Source organism: Lonchura striata, chromosome 3 (genome assembly GCF_046129695.1).
Source record: "Lonchura striata isolate bLonStr1 chromosome 3, bLonStr1.mat, whole genome shotgun sequence".
In the NCBI taxonomy this organism is placed as follows: Eukaryota; Metazoa; Chordata; class Aves; order Passeriformes; family Estrildidae; genus Lonchura; species Lonchura striata.
Window position 1 is genome coordinate 79,178,567 of NC_134605.1, and position 12,260 is coordinate 79,190,826.

The window sequence follows — 12,260 nt, forward strand, 5'->3', positions numbered from 1 at the left end:
GAGCCAGAGAAGAGCTCTTGATATCAATGTGACTATTTGTTTGGAAATGTCACTCAGTGCTCAGAGAAAGACAGGTAAACTGTGAGACGTGGTCAGCAGGATGACTGCTGCAAGATGACTGTTGGTATATCTGGATTTAATATATTTTATTAGTGTAGGTAGAAGCAGTAGATGAGTGTTTAGGATGCAGTGTTCAGCCTTTTCTGCATCTCAGGGAGAGAGAAGGAAATGGGAAAAATTATTATACTACCTTATAAAAGCATCTAAAAGCATCTCCAATATTGCCTGCAGTGTCAGTCATCACAGCTTAAAAATATGATACATTTGAAAACTACAGAGATAAGGTATATGGAAAACCTTCTTTTGAGAGCAGAAAAATATAGTTTTAGATTCTTCATCAAGCAGAGAAGGGATCAGACATGGGACTCTGCACAGACAAGAACCAGTGCTACAGTGATAGGGAGAAGTAATAGGGAAAAACAACTGATTTTCATCACAATATAAGGACTGTGAACATCTAATATGATTACTGGGCAGTAGGTCTAAAAACATACAAATGGAAGTGCTTGTTAATGCAATATTTAACTGAATTGTGGAAATCTTTGGAATAATTGAGCACTATTACGTGAGAGAGGGAATCCAGAGCACATAAAATTGTAGGCATATGGGACGATCAGAAGTGTAGGTATCACATTTAAAAGTGAGTGGCTAGAAGAGGGAGCAAACACCAAAATGCCTTGTGTGCACAGGATATTTAGCAAACTGATGAAAAAATTTATCCTGTGAAAGCCCTTGGTGAAGAAAAAGAAAGGATGTTCTTTCAATTAGCTGTATGGCTGCAAGGAGTTAAAACTGACTCTGATATGCTATAAAGCTTAGCAAATCTTCCAACTAAGTTATGGACTATTTTAAAATCTCAAATTTTCTACATTTTTAAGTTCTTTGCTCTGTCGTGAGCCAGTCAGTAATTGCTAGTTTTAGACACAAAACTCCATAATCCATGGACTAATCATAAACAAGCACATATCCCCAGACACCTTTGCCTTGTTTCTCTCACTGATGCAGTTACATTTCTGACTCCTCTGATCCGTATATCTTAGCAGCCTCTGACTTAGCCACAGAATAACTTATTCTTGTGATACTGGTTCTTTGTCGGCTCCAGCTCAGGCTTCTTTTGCAGAGTTATGTCCTGCACAAGTCTGTTTTTTCCAACACTTTTTGCCACATGAGTAGCCGATAAGAGTTTGTGACAGGCAGACCAAGCATGGTGGCTCAAGGACACCTCAAATACACATTTAAGGAGTTTTGCTCTCAGAATTATGTCAGCCTGAGGATTAAAGAAATTGCACGTTCAGCTGACAGAGACATACCAGGAGATGGCCTTGGAGAGACACAGAAATCTTCTTCATGGCAGTTTGCCAGGAGATCTTTTGTCATTCCTCTAAACACCATAAACTCCTCCGGGAAAACAACTCATTCACCAGTATGAAATGTGCAAAAGGGCATTTGCCACTCGAATTTAGTCATTGGACTGAGGTCTCCTCTGGCTGCAGCTCAAGGCAAAGGGTATATGTGGCAGAGAGGAGAGGTCATGGCAGCTAAATAGAGCTCAGCAGGGGCAGAGATCAAAGAGTAGGAGTTACCCAAGCTGGTCACAGAGTGATCAGCTGCACAGAGTAAATGGGTCCTTGGCAGTCCTTTCCTCCCCAACAACTCTGGAGCAGCTTTTAACTAAACACAGCACTGGGTAGAGCAGAGCCTGTGCATGGGACCTCAGCTTGATGCAGTGTTGAAGGGAAATATAGTGCTTCTTCCACTCCTTCACCCCAGCTGCTCTTGCACTTGATAATGACAGGCTATTTGTCCAAGCTGCAGAGATGATGTTTCATGCAGCACTTGCCAAATTAATCATTATGACATCCCAGAGAAATTTTCTTTTTCCACATAATTCAAATAACAGCAGTCCTGGGAGCAACATTTTACTCAGACCAAAGCTCAAGAGCTCTGCAAGAAAGACACTACAGAGCTGTGCCTGCATCAGGTGACGGTTGCTCATCCTGAAGGGGCATAAGCTGCTGCAAAACCCACGGGGTCCCTGGCAGCTGCCTGACCCCATGTCCCCTGTACTCCTTAGTAGCCTGAACCAGGGCTAGTTGGGTATTTTACAAATGACTCTGTATTTGGGCCATGGAAGGACTTATGTTCACTCTGGAGACAGTGAAGGTCCTGCTCATCGCAGACACTCTGCAGGGCTTTGGCACTGCAGAAATGCATTTGTTACACATGCAGAACACTGCTCTGCTGGAAATGGGAGTTGCCTGCTGGAAATCACCCCCGGGGCCGCCCCTTTCCGCAGCTGCTCCTCAGCCCTGGGAAGTGTCTCCAGGGAATCAATGTCCTCTCAAAGTGGCACGGTGGGAACAGAGATCCTGCCATGGTGAAGCCCCGCGTCACCTCCTGGACATTCGCCACTACACGCCCAAGGGTGTCACTTAGATCCCAGGCGCGACCCCAAAAGCACAGATGTCAGCAGCGAGGCAACCACTTCTATCTCACAGCAGGAGATTTCCAGGAACAAAGCATTCATGAGTGCTGTCACTCAATGTCAGATTGAAAAGGCTTTGGGGGCTTCTGCCTGTTTTGCCAAGGGAACCCCCAGAGTGTCCATTACGACCAGTGGGTCTGCTCTTTGCGCGTGTCAGGTCTTTGGTTGCCAGGGGCCATTAGGAGTCCCAGAGCCGAGGTAGAGCTGGAGGTTGGCGCTGGTCTGGCGTGGCCGGGACGCACTGTGGCACCTGTGACATCAGAGCCCCAGTGTCACAATGGGGGCAGCTGCCGTCAGAAGCAGCAGGTAACACAGCCTCAGTACAGCCTCGGCGAGCGGCGAGCGTGCACGCAGACAGGAGGCTGTGCTGAACGCGGAACCAGGGCCTCGGCAGCAGCGCGAGTAGCCAGGGAGCAGCTTCTCAGAGGGCATCCAGCAGCCAGTCCCTGGCAGGAGTGCCTCTGCCCAGAGCCTTGGTGCCAGCGCTGGGGCAGAGGCACAGGTCTGGCAGCCTGCCAGTTGCCTGGCTGCCTCTTTCTTGCTTTCAGAAACCCGGGGCTCCTGTCCCCACTTGCCCTAGCAGTAGCTCCCTCTCATCCCCACTGAAGCCCTGCTCACTGCCCGAGACCATGCTTGCCATTCCGCTCCTTCTCTTGCTTGTGCCAGGCCTCATCCTGTACCCGCAGCAGGCCGGGGATGGGCTGGATGAGGCCGCACTGGAGCGCATGCAGCAGCGTGCTGAGTACCTGAACCAGCAGATGACTCGGCTGGTTCAGGAGCTGGAGCAGATGGAGCAGGAGCAGAGCGGTGGGGCCTGGGGAGTCCTGCTCGGGTGGCACTTCTGGGCTCTGGCTGGAATCGCTGTCCTTCATTTGGCCCTGCGGTTTGCACTTGTGAAAATGGGACACGATCCAGACAACGGTGGCCACAAGGAGAGGTCCAGCACCAACTTGTTGGAGGAGGAAGAAGGAGGAGGCAACGTGGTTGCAAAGGAAGGAACAGAAAGCAGCGTTGCTGCAAATGCGGAAGATGACAAGAAGGGGCGAAATGAAGAAGGCAGTAACAGTGATGCAAAGGCAGAAAGCAGTGCTGGAAAGGAAGCAAAAGACGGCCACAACACTGCAGAGGAAGAATTGAACCAAGATGAAAAGGCGGGGGAAGCCAATGTGGCCGGAAATGCAGAAGGCAATCAGGAGAAGGCAAACGGAAAAGATGATGACCACAATGCCAAAAGGAAGCTTGGAAGCCGTCTGGAGGAGCGCATGCAGTTGCCTGTTCCGGATCTGGAGAAAGGCTGCCAGCTGATAACGGACCTGATGGACAAACTGACCCACATCTTTGGACAAGGCTTGTCCAACGGTTTCTACCCGGTGCCGCAACAAGCTGTTGGGGTGGGCAGCGCCTTTGAAGGCTGGAGTCCCGGGCATGCACAAGATGTTGTGTACCGTGTGCTTGTACCCCTGAGCCCCCCTCCAGGACATGCCTTCCACCTGGAGCTGGACACTGCAGGGATGCTCCAGAGGAACTTCTGTGTCCGTGTGGAGCTGCTGTGCACCTGCACGAGGGAGAGGCTGGGGGAGGACATGCTGTGTTTCCTCCACCACCCCGAGGAGGAGCTGAGAAGGAGACAGGAGCCCAGCCTCCTGCACACCCTCTGCACCGGCTCCTATCTAGATGCGGAGAAGACTGTCCACTGGTTCTATGGATTTGTGAGAGTAGCCTGGCTGCTCTTGCCTCAATCCCGCCACTGGCGTTTAACATGGCAGCCCTGCAGCCGCTCCTGTAAATTTCAGCTGAGCAAAGACAAGGAAAGCTTCACGGCTGAGATGATCTTTGCAGTGCGCCAAGGAGACTCCGATATCTTTGTGTGCAGCCAGCCTGCAGAAGTAGGCATCCCAAGCACAACGTGGCCGGAGACTTACGCCGTGGCGGAGGCAAACTTCTTCAGGCACATTTCCAGGCAGGCCCCCCAGGACAGCTGTCACTGCAAGTGCCTGCAGCTCCTCACAGGCTTCCTGATGGGTGTAGGTTTTTCCAGCTACACCCTGAAGACTGTGGTGATGCACCTCCTGAACACCGAACCCCTGACGCGGTGGCGCAGGAGGGATTTCGGGCAGCGACTGATGGACATCCTGAAGTACCTGCGCTGCTCGCTGGACACAAAACAGCTTCACCACTTTGTCCTTGGCAATGCGAGCTTCCCGGTGGAGATCAGCTTGCCCTCCGGCTTCCGGGTGGCTGAAGCACCCAACCTCTTTGAGCACCTGGCCAGCAGTCCAAATGCCCACAGGAAGGCCGTGCAGGAGTACAATTGCCTGCTGGATCGGCTCAAACAACTGCCGATCCATGGCCATTGAAAGAGATCCTGATGCACAGAGCTGTGCTTGTGGGGCCTCTTGACAGACCCTGTATATATTAACCTCCCGTAGTTAGTGCATTTACAGTATATATTGGTACCCTGTAATTAGTGCTTTTACGCTATTTATTAATACCCCATAAGTACTGCGTTTAAGATATAGAGATATCTCTTAGGACCCTCTAGTTAGTGAATTTACACTATATTTATAGGAACACTCTAGTTAGTGCTTTTGTATTTACATTAATAGGTCTAGTTAGTGCATTCAGAAACCTCAACCTGTTTTGGATTTGTTTCAATAAACTGGTCTATTCCAGAAGCTGGATTGTGCAAGCTCTTCTTGAGCTCGGGCAGACCTAGAGCATTTGTAAATTCTGCTAGTTGTGAATTTGTGGCTGGCAGGGAGCAGACACTGTTAATAGCAAGGCTTTTTTAACTGACGCGTACAATTCTCAGTCTGCCTTGCTCCTCTCAATGGTCTCCCTGGTGCAGCGGACACTGAAGACCACGGTGGTGCAAAGATGATTTTTGCCCTGTGTTGCCCTTCCACTCTCTGTCCATGCTGGCCGTTGCACACGGGCTCTGAAACTCCCTGGCAGCTCTGCCTGGGCAGGGACCAAGCAAGAGGCACCACTGCTGTGCCTCCTTGTGTTCACTGCAGAGACAGTGAAGGTCCTGCTCATCGCAGACACTCTGCGGGGCTTTGGCAACGCAGAAATGCATTTGTTGCACATGCAGAACACTGTGCTCTGCTGGAAATGGGAGTTGCCTGCTGGAAATCACCCCCGGGGCCGCCCCTTTCCGCAGCTGCTCCTCAGCCCTGGGAAGTGTCTCCAGGGAATCAATGTCCTCTCAAAGTGGCACGGTGGGAACAGAGATCCTGCCATGGTGAAGCCCCGTGTCACCTCCTGGACATTCGCCACTACACGCCCAAGGGTGTCACTTAGATCCCAGGCGCGACCCCAAAAGCACAGATGTCAGCAGCGAGGCAACCACTTCTATCTCACAGCAGGAGATTTCCAGGAACAAAGCATTCATGAGTGCTGTCACTCAATGTCAGATTGAAAAGGCTTTGGGGGCTTCTGCCTGTTTTGCCAAGGGAACCCCCAGAGTGTCCATTACGACCAGTGGGTCTGCTCTTTGCGCGTGTCAGGTCTTTGGTTGCCAGGGGCCATTAGGAGTCCCAGAGCCGAGGTAGAGCTGGAGGTTGGCGCTGGTCTGGCGTGGCCGGGACGCACTGTGGCACCTGTGACATCAGAGCCCCAGTGTCACAATGGGGGCAGCTGCCAACAGAAGCAGCAGGTAACACAGCCTCAGTACAGCCTCGGCGAGCGGCGAGCGTGCACGCAGACAGGAGGCTGTGCTGAACGCGGAACCAGGGCCTCGGCAGCAGCGCGAGTAGCCAGGGAGCAGCTTCTCAGAGGGCATCCAGCAGCCAGTCCCTGGCAGGAGTGCCTCTGCCCAGAGCCTTGGTGCCATTGCTGGGGCAGAGGCACAGGGCTGGCAGCCTGCCAGTTGCCTGGCCGCCTCTTTCTTGCTTTCAGAAACCCGGGGCTCCTGTCCCCACTTGCCCTAGCAGTAGCTCCCTCTCATCCCCACTGAAGCCCTGCTCACTGCCCGAGACCATGCTTGCCATTCCGCTCCTTCTCTTGCTTGTGCCAGGCCTCATCCTGTACCCGCAGCAGGCCGGGGATGGGCTGGATGAGGCCGCACTGGAGCGCATGCAGCAGCGTGCTGAGTACCTGAACCAGCAGATGACTCGGCTGGTTCAGGAGCTGGAGCAGATGGAGCAGGAGCAGAGCGGTGGGGCCTGGGGAGTCCTGCTCGGGTGGCACTTCTGGGCTCTGGCTGGAATCGCTGTCCTTCATTTGGCCCTGCGGTTTGCACTTGTGAAAATGGGACACGATCCAGACAACGGTGGCCACAAGGAGAGGTCCAGCACCAACTTGTTGGAGGAGGAAGAAGGAGGAGGCAACGTGGTTGCAAAGGAAGGAACAGAAAGCAGCGTTGCTGCAAATGCGGAAGATGACAAGAAGGGGCGAAATGAAGAAGGCAGTAACAGCGATGCAAAGGCAGAAAGCAGTGCTGGAAAGGAAGCAAAAGACGGCCACAACACTGCAGAGGAAGAATTGAACCAAGATGAAAAGGCGGGGGAAGCCAATGTGGCCGGAAATGCAGAAGGCAATCAGGAGAAGGCAAACGGAAAAGATGATGACCACAATGCCAAAAGGAAGCTTGGAAGCCGTCTGGAGGAGCGCATGCAGTTGCCTGTTCCGGATCTGGAGAAAGGCTGCCAGCTGATAACGGACCTGATGGACAAACTGACCCACATCTTTGGACAAGGCTTGTCCAACGGTTTCTACCCGGTGCCGCAACAAGCTGTTGGGGTGGGCAGCGCCTTTGAAGGCTGGAGTCCCGGGCATGCACAAGATGTTGTGTACCGTGTGCTTGTACCCCTGAGCCCCCCTCCAGGACATGCCTTCCACCTGGAGCTGGACACTGCAGGGATGCTCCAGAGGAACTTCTGTGTCCGTGTGGAGCTGCTGTGCACCTGCACGAGGGAGAGGCTGGGGGAGGACATGCTGTGTTTCCTCCACCACCCCGAGGAGGAGCTGAGAAGGAGACAGGAGCCCAGCCTCCTGCACACCCTCTGCACCGGCTCCTATCTAGATGCGGAGAAGACTGTCCACTGGTTCTATGGATTTGTGAGAGTAGCCTGGCTGCTCTTGCCTCAATCCCGCCACTGGCGTTTAACATGGCAGCCCTGCAGCCGCTCCTGTAAATTTCAGCTGAGCAAAGACAAGGAAAGCTTCACGGCTGAGATGATCTTTGCAGTGCGCCAAGGAGACTCCGATATCTTTGTGTGCAGCCAGCCTGCAGAAGTAGGCATCCCAAGCACAACGTGGCCGGAGACTTACGCCGTGGCGGAGGCAAACTTCTTCAGGCACATTTCCAGGCAGGCCCCCCAGGACAGCTGTCACTGCAAGTGCCTGCAGCTCCTCACAGGCTTCCTGATGGGTGTAGGTTTTTCCAGCTACGCCCTGAAGACTGTGGTGATGCACCTCCTGAACACCGAACCCCTGACGCGGTGGCGCAGGAGGGATTTCGGGCAGCGACTGATGGACATCCTGAAGTACCTGCGCTGCTCGCTGGACACAAAACAGCTTCACCACTTTGTCCTTGGCAATGCGAGCTTCCCGGTGGAGATCAGCTTGCCCTCCGGCTTCCGGGTGGCTGAAGCACCCAACCTCTTTGAGCACCTGGCCAGCAGTCCAAATGCCCACAGGAAGGCCGTGCAGGAGTACAATTGCCTGCTGGATCGGCTCAAACAACTGCCGATCCACGGCCATTGAAAGAGATCCTGATGCACAGAGCTGTGCTTGTGGGGCCTCTTGACAGACCCTGTATATATTAACCTCCCGTAGTTAGTGCATTTACAGTATATATTGGTACCCTGTAATTAGTGCTTTTACGCTATTTATTAATACCCCATAAGTACTGCGTTTAAGATATAGAGATATCTCTTAGGACCCTCTAGTTAGTGAATTTACACTATATTTATAGGAACACTCTAGTTAGTGCTTTTGTATTTACATTAATAGGTCTAGTTAGTGCATTCAGAAACCTCAACCTGTTTTGGATTTGTTTCAATAAACTGGTCTATTCCAGAAGCTGGATTGTGCAAGCTCTTCTTGAGCTCGGGCAGACCTAGAGCATTTGTAAATTCTGCTAGTTGTGAATTTGTGGCTGGCAGGGAGCAGACACTGTTAATAGCAAGGCTTTTTTAACTGACGCGTACAATTCTCAGTCTGCCTTGCTCCTCTCAATGGTCTCCCTGGTGCAGCGGACACTGAAGACCACGGTGGTGCAAAGATGATTTTTGCCCTGTGTTGCCCTTCCACTCTCTGTCCATGCTGGCCGTTGCACACGGGCTCTGAAACTCCCTGGCAGCTCTGCCTGGGCAGGGACCAAGCAAGAGGCACCACTGCTGTGCCTCCTTGTGTTCACTGCGGAGACAGTGAAGGTCCTGCTCATCGCAGACACTCTGCGGGGCTTTGGCAACGCAGAAATGCATTTGTTGCACATGCAGAACACTGTGCTCTGCTGGAAATGGGAGTTGCCTGCTGGAAATCACCCCCGGGGCCGCCCCTTTCCGCAGCTGCTCCTCAGCCCTGGGAAGTGTCTCCAGGGAATCAATGTCCTCTCAAAGTGGCACGGTGGGAACAGAGATCCTGCCATGGTGAAGCCCCGTGTCACCTCCTGGACATTCGCCACTACACGCCCAAGGGTGTCACTTAGATCCCAGGCGCGACCCCAAAAGCACAGATGTCAGCAGCGAGGCAACCACTTCTATCTCACAGCAGGAGATTTCCAGGAACAAAGCATTCATGAGTGCTGTCACTCAATGTCAGATTGAAAAGGCTTTGGGGGCTTCTGCCTGTTTTGCCAAGGGAACCCCCAGAGTGTCCATTACGACCAGTGGGTCTGCTCTTTGCGCGTGTCAGGTCTTTGGTTGCCAGGGGCCATTAGGAGTCCCAGAGCCGAGGTAGAGCTGGAGGTTGGCGCTGGTCTGGCGTGGCCGGGACGCACTGTGGCACCTGTGACATCAGAGCCCCAGTGTCACAATGGGGGCAGCTGCCAACAGAAGCAGCAGGTAACACAGCCTCAGTACAGCCTCGGCGAGCGGCGAGCGTGCACGCAGACAGGAGGCTGTGCTGAACGCGGAACCAGGGCCTCGGCAGCAGCGCGAGTAGCCAGGGAGCAGCTTCTCAGAGGGCATCCAGCAGCCAGTCCCTGGCAGGAGTGCCTCTGCCCAGAGCCTTGGTGCCATTGCTGGGGCAGAGGCACAGGTCTGGCAGCCTGCCAGTTGCCTGGCCGCCTCTTTCTTGCTTTAAGAAACCCGGGGCTCCTGTCCCCACTTGCCCTAGCAGTAGCTCCCTCTCATCCCCACTGAAGCCCTGCTCACTGCCCGAGACCATGCTTGCCATTCCGCTCCTTCTCTTGCTTGTGCCAGGCCTCATCCTGTACCCGCAGCAGGCCGGGGATGGGCTGGATGAGGCCGCACTGGAGCGCATGCAGCAGCGTGCTGAGTACCTGAACCAGCAGATGACTCGGCTGGTTCAGGAGCTGGAGCAGATGGAGCAGGAGCAGAGCGGTGGGGCCTGGGGAGTCCTGCTCGGGTGGCACTTCTGGGCTCTGGCTGGAATCGCTGTCCTTCATTTGGCCCTGCGGTTTGCACTTGTGAAAATGGGACACGATCCAGACAACGGTGGCCACAAGGAGAGGTCCAGCACCAACTTGTTGGAGGAGGAAGAAGGAGGAGGCAACGTGGTTGCAAAGGAAGGAACAGAAAGCAGCGTTGCTGCAAATGCGGAAGATGACAAGAAGGGGCGAAATGAAGAAGGCAGTAACAGCGATGCAAAGGCAGAAAGCAGTGCTGGAAAGGAAGCAAAAGACGGCCACAACACTGCAGAGGAAGAATTGAACCAAGATGAAAAGGCGGGGGAAGCCAATGTGGCCGGAAATGCAGAAGGCAATCAGGAGAAGGCAAACGGAAAAGATGATGACCACAATGCCAAAAGGAAGCTTGGAAGCCGTCTGGAGGAGCGCATGCAGTTGCCTGTTCCGGATCTGGAGAAAGGCTGCCAGCTGATAACGGACCTGATGGACAAACTGACCCACATCTTTGGACAAGGCTTGTCCAACGGTTTCTACCCGGTGCCGCAACAAGCTGTTGGGGTGGGCAGCGCCTTTGAAGGCTGGAGTCCCGGGCATGCACAAGATGTTGTGTACCGTGTGCTTGTACCCCTGAGCCCCCCTCCAGGACATGCCTTCCACCTGGAGCTGGACACTGCAGGGATGCTCCAGAGGAACTTCTGTGTCCGTGTGGAGCTGCTGTGCACCTGCACGAGGGAGAGGCTGGGGGAGGACATGCTGTGTTTCCTCCACCACCCCGAGGAGGAGCTGAGAAGGAGACAGGAGCCCAGCCTCCTGCACACCCTCTGCACCGGCTCCTATCTAGATGCGGAGAAGACTGTCCACTGGTTCTATGGATTTGTGAGAGTAGCCTGGCTGCTCTTGCCTCAATCCCGCCACTGGCGTTTAACATGGCAGCCCTGCAGCCGCTCCTGTAAATTTCAGCTGAGCAAAGACAAGGAAAGCTTCACGGCTGAGATGATCTTTGCAGTGCGCCAAGGAGACTCCGATATCTTTGTGTGCAGCCAGCCTGCAGAAGTAGGCATCCCAAGCACAACGTGGCCGGAGACTTACGCCGTGGCGGAGGCAAACTTCTTCAGGCACATTTCCAGGCAGGCCCCCCAGGACAGCTGTCACTGCAAGTGCCTGCAGCTCCTCACAGGCTTCCTGATGGGTGTAGGTTTTTCCAGCTACACCCTGAAGACTGTGGTGATGCACCTCCTGAACACCGAACCCCTGACGCGGTGGCGCAGGAGGGATTTCGGGCAGCGACTGATGGACATCCTGAAGTACCTGCGCTGCTCGCTGGACACAAAACAGCTTCACCACTTTGTCCTTGGCAATGCGAGCTTCCCGGTGGAGATCAGCTTGCCCTCCGGCTTCCGGGTGGCTGAAGCACCCAACCTCTTTGAGCACCTGGCCAGCAGTCCAAATGCCCACAGGAAGGCCGTGCAGGAGTACAATTGCCTGCTGGATCGGCTCAAACAACTGCCGATCCACGGCCATTGAAAGAGATCCTGATGCACAGAGCTGTGCTTGTGGGGCCTCTTGACAGACCCTGTATATATTAACCTCCCGTAGTTAGTGCATTTACAGTATATATTGGTACCCTGTAATTAGTGCTTTTACGCTATTTATTAATACCCCATAAGTACTGCGTTTAAGATATAGAGATATCTCTTAGGACCCTCTAGTTAGTGAATTTACACTATATTTATAGGAACACTCTAGTTAGTGCTTTTGTATTTACATTAATAGGTCTAGTTAGTGCATTCAGAAACCTCAACCTGTTTTGGATTTGTTTCAATAAACTGGTCTATTCCAGAAGCTGGATTGTGCAAGCTCTTCTTGAGCTCGGGCAGACCTAGAGCATTTGTAAATTCTGCTAGTTGTGAATTTGTGGCTGGCAGGGAGCAGACACTGTTAATAGCAAGGCTTTTTTAACTGACGCGTACAATTCTCAGTCTGCCTTGCTCCTCTCAATGGTCTCCCTGGTGCAGCGGACACTGAAGACCACGGTGGTGCAAAGATGATTTTTGCCCTGTGTTGCCCTTCCACTCTCTGTCCATGCTGGCCGTTGCACACGGGCTCTGAAACTCCCTGGCAGCTCTGCCTGGGCAGGGACCAAGCAAGAGGCACCACTGCTGTGCCTCCTTGTGTTCA

General features: G+C 53.3%; 3 protein-coding genes across 3 annotated transcripts; all 3 read left to right on the forward strand.

Moving 5' to 3' along the window:
* The first annotated feature begins 3,199 nt into the window (after positions 1-3,199).
* Positions 3,200-4,902, forward strand: LOC144246088 (inositol 1,4,5-trisphosphate receptor-interacting protein-like 1). The gene has a single exon (XM_077782522.1). It carries the CDS (start codon positions 3,271-3,273, stop codon positions 4,900-4,902), a length of 1,632 nt encoding a protein of 543 aa, XP_077638648.1. The 5' UTR covers positions 3,200-3,270.
* A 1,624-nt stretch (positions 4,903-6,526) lies between these two features.
* LOC144246089 (inositol 1,4,5-trisphosphate receptor-interacting protein-like 1) lies at positions 6,527-8,254 on the forward strand. Its single transcript, XM_077782523.1, has one exon. It carries the CDS (start codon positions 6,527-6,529, stop codon positions 8,252-8,254), a length of 1,728 nt encoding a protein of 575 aa, XP_077638649.1.
* A 1,624-nt stretch (positions 8,255-9,878) lies between these two features.
* On the forward strand, positions 9,879-11,606 carry LOC144246090 (inositol 1,4,5-trisphosphate receptor-interacting protein-like 1). The gene has a single exon (XM_077782524.1). It carries the CDS (start codon positions 9,879-9,881, stop codon positions 11,604-11,606), a length of 1,728 nt encoding a protein of 575 aa, XP_077638650.1.
* Positions 11,607-12,260: the final 654 nt, after the last annotated feature.